This window comes from Ambystoma mexicanum, chromosome 14 (assembly GCF_040938575.1).
Source record: "Ambystoma mexicanum isolate Mex_15411 chromosome 14, UKY_AmexF1_1, whole genome shotgun sequence".
Lineage (NCBI taxonomy): Eukaryota > Metazoa > Chordata > Amphibia > Caudata > Ambystomatidae > Ambystoma > Ambystoma mexicanum.
In genome coordinates, this window is record NC_090940.1 from 562,966,887 (window position 1) to 562,991,346 (window position 24,460).

The following is a 24,460-nucleotide window of genomic DNA, read 5'->3' on the forward strand; positions in this document are numbered from 1 at the left end:
CTCATATGTTCCTTCTGCTCACCTTTTGTCTCTTCTTCTCTCCCTTAGGCGCAGAGATGTGGTGACCGGTGCAGACAGTCGCGGTGGAGCCAGAAGAACTCCCGAGGACAGGTGAGTGAAGCGCGGCGCTGCAGCGAGCAACGCGGTGCTTTTAAATGAAAGTCTTTTCTCAGGAACGCTGGCGTGAAGGTTCCAGATGCAGGTAAGAAGTTTGATAAAATCCTTGGTTTTCACCTTTCTCTTCTTTCCTTACAGGTTTTCCAGGATCGAGGCGGGCGTGGCTGGAGACCAGATGCAGGAGCAGACACGGTGAGCGTTCAGCTGCTTGGATGCAGAACAACGCGAAGCGTGAGCTACTGTCTGGGCGTGGCTTAAATAGCCCCCAAAGTAGTTCCAGGTAAGTATCCTTCCCTGGCCACACCCGAGTGGCAAAATAGTCCCAATGAAAAAATAGTCCCTTTCAGGTCTCAGGGAGGCCTGAATCTTGCAGCATGGTCTGCATCAGGTAAGTGCACCAAAACACCTTCCTTTATGAGCCTGGCGCCTATGGCGCCAGGACAGAGTCCAAAGAGCCCCTATAAGGGGCCGCTGCGCTTTTACCCGGGGCATGATGCCTGCTCCCGGGGGTGCTGGGCCTGGCCTGGCGCGGTGCTCCGGGGGTAGGCATCATGACAATCCTCACCAAAGTTTACCAAAAAATAATATATCGGACACTCTGAATTTCTTTGGAAAGTTTGGTGGTGCGGGGGGGTGGGGGAGTTCTAGAGGGGGGGGTTCTCTTTTCCCCTTAGACTGAATGGGGGAAAAGGTTTGTGCCCGTGAACATGTGGCGCTTTCCCTGATTGGTTGTGGAACAGCGTAAAGTACGTTAGCTTTCTTCGGTGCCGCCGCTATCTTTTATTCATGTTTTTGTGTACGCGGACATCGGCAGAAACACCTACAAAACAAGACAGCATTGCACATGTCACACTTATGTATTGAAAATGGGATTAATGCGATGTCTGACAGTTTGTTTTTAAATAAACCTACTTTACAAACTCTAAAATGTTCACGTTTTCTTTTACAGTCCAGTCTATTACTTCGAAATGTAAGTTATTAGGTTGTACGTCGCAGTATGTTTATTTACAGGTTCTGCGTCACGTCACGTACTTGTGCTTTTTGCAGCCTACCAGGGAAAGGGAAGAGGGACTATATGAAATAACAGCCTTCCCCTTCTATGGTGGCCATCTTGAAAAAGGTTTTTCTTTTGTAATCCAACCAGCCAAAGCCTTCTAGATTATAACAAGTAATCCTCCTTTTTAGTAGCACACGTTACTGCTTTGCAAATTTAGACTATTACTGGCAAAGATGATTGCGTCTATGTATTTTACTGATAAATATGAAGTAATTGGAGTGTATGCAATTTTTTAAAAATGTTATTTACACTTTGATAGGTCCCTTTTACAGGTGGCTTTATCTTTTGGTATGGCAGGTAATAAGGCAATTTGCAAACGGCAAAGAGGCAACAAATGGTAATATGGGTCAGTAGATGTACGGCGGGGCTACAAATGTGATATCATCAGTGATGTCATCAATGACATTTGTGATGCCATCTTTCATGTCCTGGGTGTTAGTGTTAGCAGTGCACAGGGGTGCGGGCAGGTATGGTTGCTTAGCCTACCATAACTGGCGAAATACAGGGGTTTTTCGGTTTTACTTTGAACCATAATGGCACGTTGGTAAAGTTTTTTTTAGTGAATTGCATAGGTTTTTAGTAGTGCAACTTAACCATAACATCCCCTTTAAGTTTTTTTTGAGTGAATACATATACACACACACACATATTAAATTTCCTAATGCTATACAGTGAAAAACCACAGCCACAACCTGTAACCTGTAAAAAGAGGGTTTAGTTAACATATAAATGCATTAGGCAATTCTTCTGAGTCGTTCCCTAACTTTCGAGTTCAACCTTAAGAAGAGTGGAGCCTTGTGCTCAACAGTACAGTTGTGCGTAAAAACGCATGATCGCGCAGGTGAAACAAAAAGTGTGTCTTCTTGGGAGGGCTGTAGCAAGTCAGGAAGGGGCTTGAGGCGATGAAGAATTGGTTCCCACTATTCGAGGAGGCCCTGCCCATGGCAGCAAAGCAGTGCTCAAATGCCGAGAATAGCTAGGGAGCGCATGCTAACCCTGCCAAGTTTGAATACCTTTATGGGATACTCGTGCGTAAAAGGGATTGGTTTGTGCCTGGGGGCCACCAGCAAGTGATGCAATTACTCACCGACCCTCGTAACAGACCGGACCAAACTTTGCCAGTTTAGTCAAGGTCGCTAGTAGGTTTGAGTCCAGCAGATTCGCTGTACTCTGGCTCTCAGCAGCTGAGGTGGAGGGCGATCGTCCCGTGACAGGACAGTTGCCTTTTCTCAGCTTCCGAAGGAGGTATGAAAAAAATTCCGGGGCAACAGGCTTCAGGGCACAGGAGAGCAGAACAGCAAGGGATCTATAGTGACCATCACCACCAGGTAGTGATGCAGGAATCATGGATGCAGGCAACATTGCACACTCTCCTAATTCGGGACCTAAGTTAGTCCTGCAAAATTTGGCAGAAGAATGGACGGACTACAAACAAGCGATGTCCCAAGTCTCAGGCTTGCACTCGAGATGGTGGCGATGCTTCAGTTTACCTTGAGGTAGAGCTAGACCGTTAAATGGATGGCCCAGGAACACTACCGAAGGGGCTCGTTCGGTGGGTAAGCAGAGGGCACTGAGAGTAGTTGTTCCCACTACTCCAAAGGGGCGAAGCACCTTGATAGGCCTTCTTGATTAAAGAAGAAAGCAGGCTGCCGACAGGACAGCAGAGGGCGAAGAATGCCAAAAACATCCAAAGTGTCTCAAGCTGTTTCACAAGTCTGTTTCTTCATGCAGGAGGCTTGGCTCCTTCATTAGTTCAGTGAAAACACAGGTGATCAACCTGGTATGGATGCAGAGCCCCTTTTCTTATCCAAGATTAGCTTTGAGCCAAAATCATGGACTTCCAATCGAAGATCTGCTCTCTTGCAGGCATCCCAGACATGGATCAATCATGGCCCACAGTGGTCTCAGTCATTCAGGCAGTCCCAGCTCGCTTCCTGGGCACACACATACAAATGACAGACCGAAGCCCGCGAAAGAGATCCGTTTTCAGGTGGTCAGTGATAATCTTGAAAATAAAATGTGGAAAGACAAAAATATCGAGAAAAAAAATGTCGAATTATTTTTTTTTTCTATATTTTTTTTGGCTCTAGTATATATATAAAAATAGGTTAAAAAAAAAGGTGAGTTGGGGGGAACCCCCCATTTTCAAACAAAAAACCTCAAAAAAAATCAACATTTTTTTTTCCGACATTTTTTTTTCGACATTTTGACTTTCGAGATTATCACTATGAACCCCGTTTTCATGGAGGCTGCATGCCCAAATAAGGACAACAAGGGTTACTCGACCTGGGTGAAGGCAAGGGACAAAACAAAAGACTTTGTGGCTCAGCCAGTTTCATACCTGGCCACAGTCTTGAACAAAATACGGTAAACGTGGTTTGATTTACTAAAAAGTAACACATTATGGAAATTAACTGCTGCCACCAGTTCGTCCCAAGCACCCTCGTACTATCACCAAAACGTCCTTTGAGGGCGTCTAGGGATATAAATCAAAAAGGGGCCCCAACGCACAGTACTGGAAGGTACATTGTGCTTCGTTAAAAAAGTTACCAAGGAATGGCAACATAGTCAGAAACTTAGGGAAACAGTTTCCCAGTACTGACAGTCTGAAGTACGTGTCAGTTTCCCCAGAACCAGTGAGCAAAAGCACAGGGGAGTTCAGTTGAAGGCTATGCTCCACTGGAAAAAGTCCACTTAGGATAGCCAAACAAAAGCAAAAAGTTTGGCGGGGTCCATAAATGGAAAGAAAATTGCACATAAAGGAAATCTTTCCCAACAAACACTAATTGGAGTTGGTTGACTGCCTCCATGGTCTCACGACCAAGTCAAATTTTATAACAAGAGCAGTGTATGTCCGGTACTGATTTCAAAAGGTTCATAGTCATAATGTCGAAAAAATAATACCGAAATACAAAAATGTCAAAAAAAAAATGTCGAAAACAAAAATGTCGAATTTATATATATATAATAGAAAAAGTCAAATAGTCGAAACAAAAAATTCGAAAAAAAAGTCGAACGATAATACTAACAGAGCGAAGTGAGGTGATAATAATCGTCCATTTTTATGGGGGGGGTTACCCCCCCCCCAACCCCCCGTTACCTCTACGCCGAAACTCTCCCACCACCCTCTCCACCACCAAACATAACAGTATGCCAATCTGAAAATAAAGTACATTAAGACTAACGAATACCACATAGAATCAAGGGTCATAGGGGTTAAACCAATGTGTGACACCCACGAGTAAAGAACCTTGCCTAAACACCAAATGGACAGATGCCGGTTGTGGACAACTGTCATTAGCTGACAGAACCTGAGTCAGAGCAAACTGAAGTATATTCGATTCGGCTACGTCAGGCAAACAATAAGGTAATATAAAAAAATTATGTGACACGATATTTAAATTGTAAAATATATTATTATTAGTGTATGGAAAAGATAGTAAATCGTTTTTTTCTGTTACTTTAGATTGAACATGACAGAAAGGGTTGAGTACATAACCTCACAAAAAGGCGGAAAACAGCTGATATGGAACGGATACATTTATAATAAAGAATTGGAGAAAAATGACCGCTCGTACTGGAAGTGCATCGAATATGGGCGGTCAAAATGTGCCGCGCGTGTTATAGTTGCCAGTGCCAATACGAAAATAAAGGGGGAACACAATCATCTACCGGACAAAACAAAAATAGAAATAAAACAGACTCTCCAAGAGCTCAAAAGAAAGGCAACAGAAAACCCCGGTCAAGCAAGCGGATTGGTCATATCGACGGTATGTGACATGTTACCCACACACATATCTGCACAGATGCCTAGCGAAAAAGATATGCAACGCACAGTAAATCGCACAAAGCAACAAAAAGAAAATCTACCACCGGCACCTACAACGTACAATGAAATAGACATACCAGAAGCGTTTGCAGTGACAGCTAAAGGAGAAAAGTTCCACCATGCCACAGTTGATGTACGAGACGAAAAAATGTTAATATTTTCTACTGAAACCAATCTAAAGCATCTGAGTGAAAGTGCCCAGTGGCAAGGTGATGCAACTTTCAAAGCCTGCCCAAACCCCTTCCAACAATTATATTCGATACATGGAACAATAAATAATAAACTGATTCCACTTGTTTATGTTTTAATGCCCAAAAAAAATGAGGAAACCTACAGAATCATGTTAAACACAATAAAGGACACTGTACCCAATTCTAAACCAACAAGCATAATCATGGATTTTGAATTAGCGCAGATTAAGGCATTTTCTTCAATATACCCTGATTCTAACATACAAGGCTGCTTCTTTCATTTTACTCAGTCGATATGGAAAAAACTACAAAAAATTGGACTAAGTAGCAAATACACAGAGGACAGCATATTTCAACATCACGTAAAAAAAATATTCGGATTGGCATTTGTGAAAGAAAATCAGGTTATAAATTTCTATGAACATTTGATTGACACTGACTATTTTAAAAATCATGAAGAAGAAAATGCAGACCTTTTAGATTATATGGAAAATACATGGATTGGACAACTAACAAGAAATGGAACCAGAAGAAGACCAAAATACACTATAAATTTGTGGAATTGTTACAATGCAACCTTGGAAGGGCGACCTAGGACGAACAATGCACTTGAGGGATGGCACAGCCGAATTAACAAAACGTTCAACACAAGTAATCCCAATTTGTGGCATTTTTTGAAGGAATTAAATCATGAACAATCACATCAGGAATTTCGAATCTCTCAAGCAATTTCACTAGCAAGCACAGAGTTAAAAAAGAAAAAATACAGAGACTATGAACAACGCCTAGAGCAATTAGTACGAAATTTTAATGAACATGACAAAGACAATTACCTTGATTCAATAGCTTACAATTTAAAATGTTAAAAATACTCACGTTTTTTGCGAAATATCCATTCCACCATGAGAATTCCAGGGAAAAACAGTAAAAATCACCACGAAGCAACATCAAATGAACCCAAAATGCAAAAAGTAACACAATGAAAAACACCATCCAACGATAAATCCACGATTGCGATCCAAAAGAGTGAAATCCAGGAAAGTAAAACATAAACGTCCCAAGAAAGTCCTTGCTAAAAAATCCACGATCCAACGAAAACATCCAACGAATCCAGGAAAAAAAATATAAACGTCCCAAGAAAATCCTTGCGAAAACATCCTCGATCCAAGCAGACCATCCATCGAATCCATAAAAAAAAAAAAACACATTGCATCCATTTGAAGGGGTAAAAAAAAATCGAAGATCCCAAAAAAAATCCACAGGAACGCAGGGAGACCCGAACACGATGAAACCGCGGCGAAAATGAACTTTAAAAATGGCGCCTACGTATACGTAGCGCAACGCAACCTCACGTAGCATGCTATTACCATATGTAAACAAATGTACAATCTCTCATTTCTAAAACAATAGCGCCATCTATTGACGAAAAAATATACTAAATGTTTAGCGTTACAGTTTGCAATTGTTAATTATTTATTTGAAATTGCAGTTTACATTATATATTTATTTAACTACTATTTTATATAGAATAATACATAGTACATGCTATTTAATTGCTATTTTTATTCAAGATTTTTAATGCTGTTACTGTTAACAAAAAAACATAATAAAAGATGTTTAGCAATAATAATAAAACACATTTAAACACTTACCTTGTATTAAATTCAATTCGAAAAATCGAAAAAAATTCGACATTTTTGTATTTCGACATTTTTGTTTTCGAATTAATAATTTCGACATTTTGTCTTTCGAAATTATTGCATTCGAAATAATGACTGGTTACCATTTCAAAATGATATCTTGGAACACCAGGGGATCCGCTTGTTTGTTTCAGGCTTGTAGTATGGACTTGGTGGCAGTGGACGTCTTACGTTTACAGGAGACGTGGCTTCTGGATCCCCATGCAGTAGAGGCAATTTTACTTTTGTTAAACCCAGCTTACAAAAGGGGTAGGGGGTCGCCCCGCATGCAGTCTTTTGTGTGGAATAAGAGCAGACATGTCTGTTGTCCTCCCCTTTACACTCAACCTAATGCGTTTATTCAGGCTGTGGAGTTAGAGTGGGACCCCTTGGTTTACCTGGAACTTAGTTACACTTTAGTGTTGAATATTTACTGGAACCCGATGAAAATAAGTTAGGAATAATTGTTCAAGACCATTGAAGAGGTTAGGTTTAGTTGGCAAACCCTTAGAAACTCTAATATGATTCTTAATTGTGGGCATTTGAACAACTTATGCGTTCAATCCCCTTATAGTGATAATGATAATATAGTGATAATGATAAAATCGACAATCTGTAGTTAAAAGAGGGGTGGGTATTCCTCGCTCTGATGTATGCATGGGGTCTCTGTATTCTGAATGACAATGTTTTGGGTGATGATCCTCTTCAGGGGATGAAGGGATTTTCACATTAGTTCCATCTTTTATGGTTAAGCCTACAAAATTAAGTGACCATGTCATGCTTCATTTGAATTGTCAAATTCAAGACAGAGTGTCCACGCCCAACGCTTTCCCGTGGGTTTTACAGGTAAAGCCTGGGAGCAACTGTCTGATGTGGAATGACTACATCAGGATATTTAATAATATTCTGGAGGCCCTTCTTAAAAAGGTACATATATTTATGAGCTGTTTAGAACAGTGTCTTACATAGTATTGCCAAGTACTGTCTTTAGTAAAAATGCAGCCTCAGATGAAAAATCTTTACTTACCCACAAGCACTTATTGTATCCCATGCTACAAGGTTAAAAAAAAAATATATATATTATATATATATGGACTTGCCCAATAGACACTTCTCCAATAGACTCGATCCACTGTAGACTTTTGAAAACTGTATAGGAACTGGCTCCAAAATGATAGGCACGCTCAGTTGTTACAGGACGAGAATGCTCCTGGTAATGGCCTCTAAAGGCGCTCAATCTTCCTGAAGCCTTCTCAATGCAGATCCTCACTGTTCCAGGTAAACCCTATACACAAGACAAAATGGGTGGAGCACTTTCCTAACATTTCTGGCAGTGCGAGTGAAGATCACGCCCCACACAAGATGGTCTTGGACATGCCCTGGAGTTTGGACATCGATCTGGAAGATCTGATCAGTTTGATCACCCGTAGCTCCAACTCAAGGGCACTGGGCCCTGATGGTCTGTCCATGATGGGACTGAAAGCCAACCAATCTTCTGGACAGACGTCTTACTAAAAATATTTAACGGTCCTGACAAACGAAAAGCAGCCCAACTCATGGCTAAACTCAATTTTGGTCTAAATTTTTAAAAAAGATGTCCCGAGTTAACCCTGCTAACCATCGCCCTATTGGACCTTTTGATGTGCCATCAAAAATGTTTGCCTCCATATTGCTACATTGTCTGCTTGCATGAATTAAGTGGACAGGGAGGTAGAAGCCCCCCAACCAATCAGACAGGTTTTATGAAGTGAATGGAGACGAATGATAATGGCTTCATTGTTAATCTCTTCAAATCAGAAGCCGCGACAAAGGCGAGACTTGTGTTCATTTCGTTCATTGACTTTTCAATGACATTTGATAGTGTTAATCGGGGCTTGTTGTGCTAACAGCTTTTGAACTTGGGTTGCCCAAGGGGCCTCTTGAGTACGATTGTCATTTTACATTCTAACACATGTGTAAAGGTGATGTTAAAAGGTAGAGGGACCTTGTTGAGCATGATTCAAAGTAGACGCGCCTTAAGCAATGTTGCGGTTTAGCCCCCCTCCTATTTAGTCTCTTTATCTCAGACATTGCAGGTGCCTTTACAGAGATACCTTGTTTCCTGCCTTATTTAGCAGACAGTAGGACTAACTATCTTTTGTACGCCAATGACCTAGTGTTGTTGGATTTTACCCCCATCGGCCTACAAAGACAACTGGCAGAATACACAAGGTGTAAAAAAATCGTACAATCAACGTCAACAAGACTAAGGTTTTCCAATTTAGGGCTGGCAATAGAAGACACAGCAATTATCAATGGTTTTTGGGAAACCATTATTGAGCAGGTATGAAACTTTCTTTACCTGGGCTTCTTTTTGTTTGAGGGTCATAGCCACAATGAATCCTTTCTCCATCAAAATGGTAAGATTACTTCTCTGGCAGCTAAGGGAACTACTCCATTAATAAGATATGTGGATATTTTTCCAATGGCACCAGTGGTGGAGTACTACAACAAAAAAGTACTCCCAGCAATTACATATGTAACTGAAACAATACTCTATCCAACGACCTACTGGGATAAACTAGAGGGTTGTTTTTGGAGAAGAGTTCTTTGCTTACCATCAGGCATTCCAGCAGCGGTGGTACGCTACGAGCTGGGACTGGCGTCTATTGCTGCCCAAGTTGCTTGGAAACATCTATGCCTACTGTCTAAAATCATGTCTGGCGACATGCCTTTGTTATGGTTGGAACTGAAACAGGTTAATGAGGGAAAAGCGTGTGCCTATTTCAATAAATGGATCTCAAATTGTAATGACATGACCAGATATGAAGTAAACTTGCCTACACTACAGGCTCCTCCCCTACTTGTCAAGAAGAAAATCTGGGAGTGGGACTGGATTTTAACCAATCAGGAAGTCTGCAGTTTTAAGTCTTTTTGTGCAGGGCTCGTTAACGTGAGGTCCTTGGGTGCTTCACCAAACTATATGCTCAGATTTCCATGTTTTCTTGGAAGAGCTCAGTTCTTGTGTTTGCGGCTCAACCTCTTCCCGACGAGAGAAGTTCTGTGGGCGCGAGAGGGGGTTGAGCGCAATCTAAGAACTTGTAGGTTCTGTAAGTCAGAGTACCGGTTAGGGAGAATTCTAAGAAATGTGCTAATTCCATTCTACCTCACAGACCCCCAGCTCTTTTGCTGGACTTCAGGACTTTTCATTTTTAACCTGGAGAGAATGAGCCCTTTTTCCTCACCCTCTCATGTATTTTGATTGTGATTTAGACCATTTGTTTCTGTTAACTTTTGGAGTTTGTCAGAGTCCATAGGCATCATCTTTACATTGTGACACACAGCACTTTCAGTGCAGTGGCACAAGGAAGTCTCAGATTTCCCAAAGGTTTAAATACCTTCTCTTGGTGAAACTACTGAGCGGTGAAGTGAGCTTGACTTTACTTACATTTTGTAACTTTCTAGACCCAGCACACACTATCTTACAGTAGGGTTCCGGAGGGGTTATTTCGTATCCCCTTTACCTAGTTTCTCATGTAACATTTTTATGTTACCCTTTCTACAATTAATAGCTGGTGGCAGCTCACTTAACTATTGTCGTGTGTTTTTACCACGGGCTGTGTTCGCAGCTGCAGTAAAGCACCCATGGGTACCCATTTTGTCAAAATGGCCCCGGTCTTTTTTCACAATTTCTTGTCGGAAAGGTCCTTCTTGAGATTTACTCTGCACGTCAAACCAGGTTTGGTCCCTTGGTTCGTTTCATCTTTGGCAGGATTTACAAGTGAAGCCCGACTCTGGCTCCAGTTTGTCTGGCAGGGACAGGAAGTGAGGGAGGTGCCCAAAACTCCCTGTGCTTAATCCACTTGATTACAGGCATGCACCCAATGGTGATTGGCCAGCTGGCTGCCGGTAAGAACAGCCACTCTGCTGTGTGATTAACAGCTAGGCTGCAATGAATGGGAGAAACATGCATAAAAGTTGAGGCTTTGTGGGTTGAAAGGCAGAGTCGACCACTGGACAAAGGAATCCTAAGAACTTGGAAGAGACGCCTGCTGCAACTCCTGGACCATTGGTGCTGTGCTGAATCTCCAAATTCTCCTCAACTAGAGAAAACCCTGCAAGGACGACTTCTCCCCTTCAGTTGGTGGGACCAATCAACTCCAAAGTAAGCCCCTCTAGACATCCTCTCGGAGCTGGCTGTATTTCCATTGCTGCTGCTGGATCCGAAGTGCAAGGGACAGTAACACCAGATTGTGGGTGTTGCTTTCAAGTTAGAACAAGGGCTAGGAAGATCCTCCAGACTTCCCTGATGCAGGACTGACCAAGCCACCTCAACAGGGTGCTGTACCCCAGAAGCAAGGAAAGTCTGATGTGGTATCCAAGAATCGCAGTTTTGCTAGTTGCTGTCAGACACGAGGAGCTGAAACACTGAAGGACTACTGAATTGAAGTTTGCCCATTGCTGCCGCTGACCTTTCCATTACAATGCAGGAGTCCCCAGACGTTCCCCTCTTGTCCCTACGACTGAGGCTCAGGAACAACATGATCTGCAGAGCTGTACAGGAACATAAGCCAGCTGGAATCATTTCTTCTAACAAGGGATACTGTAGAACCTAAGAGAACTTACCTCTTGGTGTGTAGCCTTGCTTGCTCCCAGGTGAGACCCGTCTTGGTTACCTTGCAGAGTTGCTATAGCTTTGCCTCTCACAAGCCTCCCAGCTTGTGCCCCTTCAAGTGTTCTATTTTCTACAAACATTTCTAAAAACGTTTTGCAAGACTGTGTACCTACCTGCAAAGAAGATCTGCAGCTCCCCTAGAAATTGTGCAATGGACAGTAGCTGTCCTGGCTCCCTGAGTGACTCTTACCTCTGACCCTGTGCTTTATCTTTTCCCCAGGAAAGGGTTAAATTACTGAACATTGGAAGGTTTCAAAGTACTTTTTATTTGTTAACCTTTGTTTTATTCCCCCCCATCTAATCTGCACCAAACTCAATATTGCTCTAAATGTACCAGTGATAACTCAACGTTCACAGTGTCCTAGCTACTTAAGTCACCCGAGGGTGTAGGACGTGTCTGTGTGCCATACCCAATGGGTATCATCTGATTTATAGAAACTAAGAGTGTGTTCTGAAGTATATTTTAAGTGTTACCTGTTTTGCTCCCTTCTGAAGAAGGCTTCTATAACTGACTACAAATTAATAATTGTTTATCAAGAAACCTCGAGTATAAGTGTTTATTTGAATAAAAGCTACTGTATAACTATGTCACAACATTACTGCTCATATTGACCCCTCTTGAGCAGCTTAGCTACTCATCCACACTACCATCCTGTGTAGTTCAGGTCCCTATTGCCAGGAGGTCAAGGTTATTGTAGTGCACCCAAAATTGAAACCATTGTTCATGTGTTACTGGAATGTGAGTTTTTAAATGATGGTCGTATTTTGCACTTTGAGCAAATTTGTCATGATTTTAAACGCTTATCAAAGGGGGTTGTTTGGCAACAAATGATGGCATTGAAAAATAACCATTGGGGATTACAGCATACACTTTCTGAAAGACCCATTTACATAATGGCCACCCACCAGCGTTTGTCTTTTAATGTATACTATGAAATTATGTTTTATCTGTGTTTTTATTAGATTTTGTAATACATCATGAATTGTAATGATTGGTTTTAACTTGTTTTGTATTCATAATTGTGAAAACATTCTTTTAGAATGTATTTCAGAATAAACAATAAAACAAAAGATAACTACTCCATGATTTCAGTGTCTGAAATCGCGTAAAATGGATTCCAAATCTCAAAAAGCTAGACACATTTTAAATGTTTTATTTTATTGGAACATTAGAAAGTGCCAACTTAAAACAAAGTAATTTGAAAGTGCAAGGAGTAGGGACACGTGAAAAGAAGGAAATTAAAAAGCAACAGACCAGTGCATCAAACAATCAAGGCACAGTTACGGGACAGAGTGCATTCCTATTTCACAAGAGGGAACCGCATAAACAATTTCATAACTAAATCTTAACAGCCCGTTAGGCCCCAGGAAGCCCCACCTACCCGTGAACAGTGAAAATTTAGAGAAGATTCATATCAGAAGTGCACAATATGCGAATGAGGCAGGTAGTAAACCCCCTCTCGCCCTCCTATCTTCTGGACACCCAACATCTCAAGACTCAGAACTCTTGCAAGAGTTGTGAACTTTTCTATACCTACCTGAATTCCAGTGAGAAGCAGACTCTTGCAAAATCTCACAAGTGGCCGGAAGTCATGGAGGCGGGTAGGGAGGGACGCAAAGAGCCACACTCATAGGGTTGTGTAGAAGCCAGAGTCAGTGAATGAGGGGGAAATCGGTCAAGACAGACAGACTACAGGATCAGGGCAAGAGCAGAGGAACCACTCAAGGCCAGAGGAAGCCCGTAGAGCATACAAGACAAAAGCAAAAATTAGGGACCTGCTCGTTTACTACAAGAGCACTACTCAGAGGGAGTGATTCGTGGATCAAGCAAGAGATGGCAATATAAATTGGTACAGGTGGCTTGGAAATTTCCCATATTATCCTCTCTTCAAAGCAGTGGATGTTTCATAAACACTCTGATGAAGAAGCCTCCATACTTCAAAGGCATGCTTGTGCACATGTCAAGTCCACAACAGTGCCCTGAACCTCTATAGCACCGCTCGACGATGGCTAGACTCTTCACCAACAAACATGTGCAACTTTGAGAGCAGCCTCTCTTCTGATAAGCCTGCCATCTGAGCCATTCAGGTGAAAGAAGACCTCATGCCCTTATTCCAGTAAAAGGGATGAGATTGTGAAGTATGGAGTTGATTTTGGCGATACACAGATTTTCTCTCAGCTCTGTAGTAGGAGGGTGTTGTGGCAAGCATGCAGTTTAGATTACCCAACTATTATCCACTAGCAAATATATATACAGCCACTTATGGGTGAAGAAAGTAGTTACAACTGGGGAACTCCTACATTTGATTTTTTGACTCAGAGGGGTTCATTTAACTAGATTTGCTGGGATATTTTACAGGAAAAGCAAAACCCAGTTTCTGTGGATATCTGCGATAGTCCTAAGTGCTGCGAGTTTTGGAACCATTATGTTTTGTTTCTGCAGAGAGATCCATTAGGATGAAGGTACCCGCCAAAGTCTTGTTAGGGACCAAGAGACCATAAATGTTCTGATTTGCCTATATAGACAGCATATATAAGTTGCTCCAATATGGCATCCTTTTATTCTGTTGAGTTGGCCTAGCTGCACCTGGCTCTGTAAGAAAAGAGGTGGCATCGTTGGTGAGCAAGAAGAGGAGGAAAATGGGTGCATGTCGGAAGAACCCTAGAGGCCAATCCGCTATGGTTTTGGCGGCGAGACTTGGGACTATGTTCTCCATAAGGAAGAGCCAAAAATCTCAGCCTACAGCACTTAAGGCCTAGTTAGCCATGATGCAAGGGAGTGTAGTAGGGGTAAGAAGAGCGTAGTCATGGCTCGATTAGTGTTGATGTGCCAATCGTTAGGCCTATGTCAGACGTCTCTAGGGAATTTGTGCGTTTGGTGTAAGGTGGTAGGAAATCTTCGAGAACAGTTGGTTGGAAGAGGGGGATCAGGCCTTACAACAGGGGCTTACAAACTGTCTCTCCAGATGTTTTGGATTACAATTCCCAATATCCCTTGCTATAACTAGCTATGATGGGAGTTGTAGTCAAATATATGAAGAGCCGAAAGTTACAGACCCCGCCCCCCCGCCTTACTAGGTCGAACAATCCGCTGTCCTACCTGCATAATCATCTCTACCCAAGGCCCTCCACACCAGATCCATTTCACTTTCTTACTTTACCACTGACCATCTCCTGCTCCCTCCCTTTCTCTCCCTCTAAAAGGATGGTTGCATAAATATTCGGGCAAACAATCACCACCATTGGAAATCAAAACGCAGACAGAGGCTAGATCTGAAACCGATAGTTGTTCTTTTTGTGCAACACCTTGATTGCCTGCACCTGAATCTATGAGCACTCCTTCATTTAATTACTAGAATTCTAGCTTTTGGAAGACTACTAGATTGGTGTTCCATTAAGAAACAAAGTAAAATAGTTACCCATCCCCCACAAAGTCTTGGCAACCTCATTCTGTTCCCACCTAGTCTGTTTGGACCACGTATGCCACTTATTCTACAAAGACTTCAGTAGTCCTGTGTTTTTCTGTGTGTGAACTGCCGTGCACCGCTCTGGAAAATAGAGTGCCACTAAGTGCTACTACGCAGTGATCAGGCTGGGCACTAGAACACATTCAGATTAATAATGCAATACAACACATGGTAGGGGGGCAGTAATAGGTGTCATCAGCCCACATAGGAGTTATGGGCTCAAGGCAAATGAGGAAAGGGAGGAAAAGACCTGCTATGCAATTATAATATGGTTAGAGCACAATACCAGGCCAGAAGCAGATCAGAAACAGAAAGCATTTGAAGGTCCTGTTGCGAACCAGAAGAAGCAGTCGGAATAAGTTGTAACATTTTCAAGGGCGTTTATTTATATTTAAATAAATGCCCATCTAGCCCTTCCGCTATGAGGGGAGTGCACTACTCCAACACAAATTAAGGGTGCTCGCCACAAGTCCAAAGATCATAGTCCAAGTCCAAATCCTATTAGCTAACTGGCCATAACAATTAGGGAAAAAATAAAAGGTGGATGGAGCCGCAGTCTGTGGGGTCTGCTTGGCCCAATACTTGTTTCCCCATTTCCAAGGTGGTTTGTTTTTAAAAGGTCATCAGTTTCGCGCAGTACAGTCCGCAGCCTCTCTGTAGGCTCTGTATGCCAAATTTCAAGTCTTTAAATATATTCATACGGTTCCCTCTGTTCAGGAAGAAAAGATTTTCTTAACAATACTCCACTTGCCCAGACCCGTAGGGAGGGTCTTGCTGAGCATGCCCATCTCCCTACCCTCAAAGGGGTGGCTCCCCTCTGGGGAGAAGGGACAAATAGTCCAGATTCGTTACAGTGCTCAGGCCCCTGAATTGACCATTCTCCTGTGGGAAGGTTGCCCCAAAGGAGACAAGTGAGGATTGAGGCTGAATGGCATGAGAAACATCAAGCTGAGCATCAGTGGGTACGGCCCTGTTCTGGCCTAACTGTGCATTAAAGGAGCCAGAATTCCAGTATTTCCCAATTTTGCTGTTGATGGTAAAAGTAGTGGTGTCAGGAGGGATCTGGGTTGTTTGTTCGTGCTTGAGTTGTTTGCGGCTGAACTGCCCACAGTCGATTTGCTCAGGCCCCTGTTTTCTTAGTTCATTGTTTTAGTTTAGTTTGTCGTTCACAGCCAATTCTAACAAAGCGTGGGACACCCCTACACCTCTGGAACCCCAAAATACCGAACATGGGGAGCAGGGCCCCACTCCTCATGTTTGGTTATTTTGTCTTAAAACAAAACGGTAACATCCAATTCAATCAAAACGTCCATATACACAGTGTTTTTTTTCAATCAAATTGGGTGTTACCTTGGACACTACTCATCTTATTTGTACAGCCAGATTCCTGCGAAGGATAAATGCAACAGCCTTTTGGACTAGGCTCACCTGAAACAGGTAAAAAGAAGATGGCGAGAACTTTAGATGTTGTGGATTTTGGGGTTGGGGGAACAGCACCAATTTTCTTATTGTAACCAGTGAAGGCTCTTTTGACATCCAGATAGTAACATCACCAAAATATTGTCCAGCTCGCTTAAGTGGTCTGGCTTGCTTGTGAATGATACATAGAGTGCTGACCGCATGTTGAGACGTTTGATGTTTTGCATTAGACCTTTGACGAATGAGCAATTCGGTAGATGTGACTCACTTCCTTATTTAGGAATGCTGCATGTATCGTCCTGACATTTGCCGATTAAATGATCCTGTAGCTCGTTTGGCAGTTTTTACAGAACAAGGACAACTTGGGAAGAGTGAATGAGATATAATAGGCAGTCATTCCTGAACCAGACAACATATTTTGAGCATTTCTTCTACCAATAGAATGTATGGGGATAGTGAGTTAGCATTTGTTTATTTTGGCATCTACAAAGTAAATGTAACAACAAGAAACAAATCTAAATCAGGGTTCTCCAACCCCATGACTCGAGTGCCGGAATGCTGACGGGTCGAAATCCTGTCTGGATTTCAGGGCAACCCTAACTGATATTCATGAGAAAAACTTTGCATACGTTTAGAATCATTGTATGCAATTTTATATCATAATATTGACATGGGTGATCCTGAAAATCCAACATCGTTTCTAGTCTGAGGCCTGCAGTTGGACAACACTGATCTAAATGAATATGTACCTTAACAGAGGTTTGATTTAGCCGTACGTTAATGAGGAGCTTGGTTTAGGTTTGGCAAGCACTAGCAAAAAACAAGGGGGTCCTGGGAGTCCCTCTGCCAGACATTAGTCCTGGTAGAGACTTACCCAGAGTCTTTAGCTCACCATCTTTCACAGAGGAGAAATATCCAAAACATATCAGTCTTTGTCCTGCCCAAAGGCAGTCCAGCACCGAAATGCTAGGCAATTCTCCTCTGAAAAAGAGTACCAACAGCAACCCCTACTGACCACTTGCTCACTAGTCTTAGAGAGGCACAGCTTCACCCTACTGATGAGGGCAACCCAGACCAAACCACGTGTCTGGGGTTGCTGTTGGTACTATTGTTCAGCAGAGAATTCCCTATCATTTCGGTGCTGGACTGCCCTTGGGCAGGACAAAGACAGATGTGTTTTGGATATTTATCCTCTGTGAAAGTGGGTGAGCTAAAGAATCTTGCCAAGGCCCTCCTAACCGGGACTAATGATTGGCAGAGGGACTCCCAGGACCCCCCTTGTTAATTAGCAAGCACTAGGCCAGGTGTCACAACAAAAACAATCCTGTACAAAGAAAGATTTAAGCCTTCGCTTTTATGTCATTACTGGGGGGATCCAGAGATACCCCAGTGAACACTCAGTTGAAAGAACCATGTGAATAGTTCCCTGGTGCAACCAGGCAAAGCAATCACCTGTGGAACAAAGGCGGTCTGCTTCTCGTACTTCCCAAAGGGAGTCAAAGGCCATGTTTGTTGGGAAAGGGGCATCTTTTCATAAAATCAGAGAAGCAAATTTCGGTGAGATTTAAGAGATTGGATTGCCGGGAGACAGCAGGAAGCAAAATGTATATGTGGATCTCATTTCCTTGACCTCCCAGTCTTGAGCTTGGAGTATCCGCTCTTGAATGTCCAGTGAAAGCCGTCATAAAGAGGATCCAGCAGAGATGGTGGGCTTCTAAAACTGGAGTCAGCAGTCACACTCCCCACCTGCCTTTCTCTTCCTGTCCAAATCAAATGGACCACCTATTATAGGAAACACTAAATGACTTCCGACAGGGTCTTTTCTCACTGAGGTTTGTGCTGTCTTCATTTCCTAACACAGAAAATCATTCCTTTCCCAGACGCTGATTTGGAGATCATGAACAGTGACTGAAGTGAGCAGGAATAGTCGGGAGCGGTGTTCCACTACTTTTATTTTTCTGTTTACCATTTCTCTACCTCTTACGACCATATTCCCCATTCTATATAGAGGATATGTCCATTTATGCCCTTATACAAGTGTAAAGTTGTAATAGGAGTCTTAGTTACTGGTCACTTAAGACTATTTCATTTGTATAGCGCACAAAACCCAGAGGCATCTAGGCGCTTTTAGCTTAAGAAAGTCAGTTACAGTGATTATTTACAGAGGTAGCAGTTTACACTCATTGCAGGAATAGCTCGCAAGGGTGGTAGCTTGCATTGGTTACAGGACCCTTGCACAGGAGGACTTCACTTCAAGGTACAGGGTGCTACATCAAGATATGCAGTTACAGGTAGGTAAAATGAGGCAAACATTTGGGTGCACAATTTGTGCAGCCTCACCTAATGGTACAGTGTTCTACATTAAGTATGCAGTTACAGGTGGGAGGGAAACATGCAAGGGGCAAGTTAGTAATAGGGAGTACGAAGTTAAAGCAACCAGCACAGTCAGGCCATGGCGTGAGGAGATGTGAGGTGTGGTTGAGAGGAGTCGGGTAACGCTGAGGGGCTGACAGTGGAGCTGATGCAGGGAGGTCTCCTAGGTGTGAACCAAGTGGGAGCAGTGGAGCTAGGAGGCACAGAGTGCGTATGAGGGGCTTCTTGGAATAGCACAGGGGTAGGGTGCAGATGATGCAGCAGACCGCCATTATCAGAGCATGGGTGGGGCAAGAAGTAGCATAGCCAGAATATACAGGAAGTACGAGGAGGCGAGTGGACATTTGTAGTGTTACGGTATGTTTGGGGGAGGGCTTGTCGTAATACATACTGGTGATAAAGTTGAGGCTCGATCCCTAGGTATCCATCTGGATGAATAAACCAGTCAGTATATAGCTGGGTTCAAGGGTGTAGCAGTGTTAGTGCAAGCCGAGTATTTGAGCTGTAGAACTCTGTTTCAGGCACCAAATCAGTGTAATGCAAACACTGTTATAAACAGTTAGGTATAATGACGGGACCGTACGGTGCTAGTGGCAGTAACATAATGCAGGCAGTAACGTAGTACAGGCAGTATAATGGCAGTAATGCAGTACAATGTAGGGAATACTATATGAATCGCTACCAGTGGTACAGTACAGTGGTACGGGTAGGGCAATATAGATAGTGGGCAGGTTAGTTGCAAAATTGGCAATGTGGTAGGCAGGAGCAGCGATGTTGTACACCATGGTCCTGTTGTAAAAGGCTTTATGCGAGATGTGCCTTCCTAGGTGATAGACGAAAAAAGAAGCAATAGTAGGCACTTTTTGAGGCGCGCATGTAAGGAGCCACATGTGATGTAATATTTAGTATATCGCCTGTTCTTTGTGCTAACTTGTGGGTATAATGAGTGTAATGTACATTCAAAGTACAGTAATGGATGAACGGTAGGGTACAGCACATGCGGGTACGTGATAGTTCGCCAAAGAGAGTTAGGCATGTAAGGTGCAAGAGCGCACTCGCAAAACTGTAGGGTTATAAGTGTTGAGGTTGAGCAAGGTAGGGGGACAAGTCTTGATGTTGAAGTTCTCAGAGCTACTTACTGATGGTCCAGTTCGATAGGTCGGAGCATGGTCGCTGCTCCCGCAGCCACGGACAGGCACAGACAGGCACAGACGGGGGTCTTTGTATTGGGCCTTTGGAAGAGGGGCAGGCATCGCCTGCTGGCTATGGGCATCCAGTGTTAAGGTAGCCCAGCCAATCCAGGGGCAAGGAGGCAGTCTTCGGGCCTCCGTAGTCCAGGCAGCAACATCTGAGGCAACCCGGCGGCCATGATGGAAAGGCCATGCCGGGCTGCTGTAGAAGGAGCTCACTGGCTCTGTAGTGCTGCAAACAGCCTCCTCTGAGGTGGAGGGGTGACAGATAATGTAATGCCCCGGCCGCAACACCATGTCACATGTTGCACAATGCTTCCACCTACCCTCTCCCCTGCCGAAAACAGTTCCATTTCTTTTTTTGGTAAATTTCTACCACTAATCATGAACCATTACAAATGACCTTTTCTGACCTCTCAGGTTTCCCCAAACAATGCGCAAGTAGGTGCTCCAATCCAGGTTGTATTCTTTGCATTCACTCTTCCCATTTTCAAAATCAGGACTACAAGTCCCAAGGCGCAAAGGGGAAAAAAATCAGGACTAGAAAGAACAAATTGCACACAGAAGGGGAAACTAGCGAGCTGTGCCTTTTTTCAGACATAGTTGCACTAGACAATCACCCAAGCAAGGTACCCACTTCGTAGGCCACACCTCCAAACCCAACACTGTCCTCTTTATCTTTATGAAACGCTGTACTTAATAGAAGTGAACATCTGCCAACACTCCACTGGGTAGTACAGGATGTCGTTTACACCTCAATGTAATCAGGAAATATAAACCTTACTTCAATAACTTATCTGCCAAAGTATGCAGTAGCCCAAGACATTCAAAATGTTGCAGTAATCATAAAAAATGTGTGACAGGTCAGAGGCCACTGCCATCTTCCCTAATGTCATGCAACATTTTAAAACATGAGACTTGACACACCATGGCATATCTGAAGTTATAAAATTGCACATCATAAAGCACAATACCAAACACTACACATGACAAAGCATGCCAATGTAAACTATTTGAAAGGGGTTGGTTGTTAGATCATTGAAGAGAAGATTCCAATGAGCACTTTCATTGTCAAGTGCCCAAGCCCTGATAGGGCCTGGAGGTTCTATGGCGAGACGGATGCAGGGAGATGGCGGTCAGTAGCTTGCGCAGGGCTTCAGTCGATCACCAGGAACTAACATTGAGCGGTGGGTGGGTGTCCATTTCACCCAAAAATGCCAATCCAAGTTTCAATAGAATGGTGCCCTCCCTGGCAAGCATCTCCATTGAGGTGCGGAATTAGCAGATGGACTTAAATAGCCTCTGGCCCTACTGAGCAGGGCGGAGGCTCACTTTTGGGCAATGAGACAAGATCATTGTGCTATACAGGACAAAGGCTGTCCCTTTGTTTTTATTGTCTGTGTGTTGGCTTGCGACTAAAACATGTTGCAGCAATTTAGATGGAAGTGTGTACTATAAAGAAAATAAAAGACGCTTGCACTCACCCCAAGAGGTTCTGCATTGAGCAGCTGATCCGACCTCTCACGGTCCATGCACAGCTGGAGCCAGACTGGGCAGGTCTTAATGAGCTTATCCAAGACACCGATGCCAGGTGGCGAGAGGCCATTGCAGAGAGCAGAGTGCTGAAGGGCGCTTTCTTCTCCAAGGAGATCCACAACAGGATTACTAAACATTACAAAATGAGAACACAATTAACATCAGCTTTATATTAAACCAAAAAACAGGGCTTCGAGCATTTATTTGCATTTGATTCTATAAGAACCTTTACAAACAATTAAGTAAAACTTAAATTATTTTTACAGTGTACATTGCACTTTCATTTACTACTCTTTCTAAAATCAAACTATACAAAACAAACGGTTAAAATTAAATTCATGGTGGCTCAGTGGCCTAATATAGGTAATACCAACGATGGTCAAACTTGTTAAAAGGTTACTAAATACAGAATGGCGTAAGGACACCATTTAAAACACAATATCTGCCCAATACTTTGCAATGAAAATACAAAATTAGACCAGAAACATACTAAAATACTCAAATATAAAAAAATGTAAACTTTTAAAAATATTTGACACAAATGAACAGGACATCTGCTGCCCAGCATCCAGTGGTCAGTGTACGGAAAAAAAAAGTAGTGGAACTATGTTCCCTGCTGACCTACTCCTCGCTTCCCACAAACCCATGGCCACACCCCCTCCCACGCACAATCAAAACCCCCAAATAAACACCTGCTGTTTAAGGCAATGTTCAGTGCAGTGCACTGAAGCACAAGTTTCAACTTCTTCCTACACTCTTATTTTAAAAGTTAAACATTCTCGAACATTTTCTATTTAAAATAAAAGTATAGGAACAGCAAAACTTGGCAGGCAGATGCCCGCAGATGGGGGATTGCCGAACTGACATTACAGGGAATGGGGGCGGGTGTAGAGGGGAAAGTAGTAACAGTATACTGGGGTCAACTGCTGAATGACCTATAAAAATCTAATGACCTGAAACCGCCATGAGACATCCGCTACTGGAAGAATACGGAGCGGAGGACAGGGGAAGGGTAGGGGTGGATACGACAACGCTGATATAGTTCCCTGACGGGTAAAAGAACAGGAAGTGCCGATAATTGCGAGACAGCGCAGGGGTGGGAGGAGGCCTTGTTGGATTAAACTAAGAACAGGGGGGGCGTGGGGAGGGAAATATTGAACTTGTTATGTCTCAGTCTGTTATGAAAAATGCAAATAAAAAGTTTTTTTAAAGGGAACAGCAAAACTTTGAAAAAAAAATTAAAAATGAAAAGTAGAGCGCTGCTCTCTCCCACTTCGACCAATGCCAGTAGCAAAATTACAGAGGTGTAAAACCACTCTCCTAAAGTATTCAGCACAGCTACTGTTTTGCAGCCTCCTGAACTAGTGTGAAAGAGCCGGGTCATTTACATGCATCCCCCTTCCGGGCTCCCTTGCATGCTTGTAATAAGGGGGTGTCAGCTGAAAAGCGGCGCACAGGCTCGTATTTAACAAATACTAGCTACTCAAGCGCTACACAGCTTGCCCGGTCACTCCGTATATCGCCAATCCTACATGTAGCTCCTTACGCAGAGGAAACCACCTGCCTTCCTCCTACCTCTGCTACTGCCTAAGATTCTCAAAACTCTTGTAATTGGCCAAGATAGAGTAAGATCAAGCTTGTATCTGCCCAAGAACCGCATAATACCGGTAATGGCTCAAGTATCATGTAACTGCCATGCCTGTACTACTTAAAATTACTGTGTAACCTAAGATGTATGACCAAGATGTATGTACGCCATGATACCTAAGGGTTTGGGTGTGTAATCAAGTGCAATAAATAAAAAATAAATAAACAGGTAGAAGCATCAGATGACGGCAATGCCATGAAGAGTGCTGGCAGTTTTCAAAAAGGTACATAGGTTTGTCTTCGCTGGGAACAAAAGTGCCTTTAATGGCTTCTTCACAATGACAAAACATACTCTTGTATTGGATATTACATAGAAGTAACCGAATGACCAACTTAAAAAAACAAAAAATGACTCGATAGAAAAAGGTCCAGATGTTATGTTTTTAGTACTTTGAAGTGAGGTATTCAGAATTCATTGTTTGTTTATTTTTTTTAATTTGCAGTCCATGCGTTCTAGCACCACAGTGGTGCTTCTTTCTCCTTTTTGGACACAAATGCTTCTTGCCCTTGACACAGACCGGCAGCTAGAGCCTGGGGTACGCCCAGTTTGCAAACATCAACACAACAGCAAAGCTACCTTGTGTTCTCCCACTCTAACGAGCCACCCTCCCTTGGTTCAATTCACAAGAGCGTCTGGAGACCGTGCAAATGGCAGTGGTGTGTGGTATAAATCCCAATAAGAGATCATTGCTTCATGCCAGGTCTGGCTTAGAAGGTCTTCGGCTTCGTGTCTACACTGCAAGGTGGTGTGGAGGTGATCGTTGGCTCAGCAATTCAAGGCAGGGCTTGCACTGAGTGGCTTTTCAGCTGGAGAGCATGGATTCAGCACCGACCAAGGTCAGTACTGATTAAAATGCAAAACCAGCCTGCTGTGGTCAAACCTTGTTACTGCGCCAGAAAAAAATGCACTGGAGACTGAGTCCAAATGCTGTTGTGTGATAAGGAAGTTTAATTGATCTGCCCTATGGATTACACGTGTTTCGGCAAGGTGCCTTTCTCAAATCAGGGCTCATCTAATTATGACCCATCATAAGTGAAAATAGTAAAAAAAAATGCACCATCCAATCCCTATGTACCAAACCACATAGTAAACATCAAGGTAAAACGGAATATCCAGAAAAGAAAGTTAAGTAATTCAATCAAACATTATTGAGAAGAAAACAAAAGCAAATGGCATTTTTTAAACCTATGCATTTCCATTTCAGTTTCCCATTCACAGAGAGAGAGGGTAGGGGATAAGGGATGGATGTTTAGGTTTGGAAAAATCAAAAGGAAAAAAGGAAAGCACATTAGAAATGAAT

General features: G+C 42.9%; 1 protein-coding gene across 1 annotated transcript in view; it reads right to left on the reverse strand.

Moving 5' to 3' along the window:
- The window catches only part of RIN3 (Ras and Rab interactor 3), a 693,813-nt gene that overhangs the window by 401,149 nt on the left and 268,204 nt on the right, over window positions 1-24,460 (reverse strand). Inside the window, exon 2 of the mRNA XM_069637919.1 lies at window positions 21,461-21,641. Within this exon, the coding sequence (XP_069494020.1) occupies window positions 21,461-21,641 (181 nt within the window). The remainder of the gene's footprint in view (window positions 1-21,460; window positions 21,642-24,460) is intronic.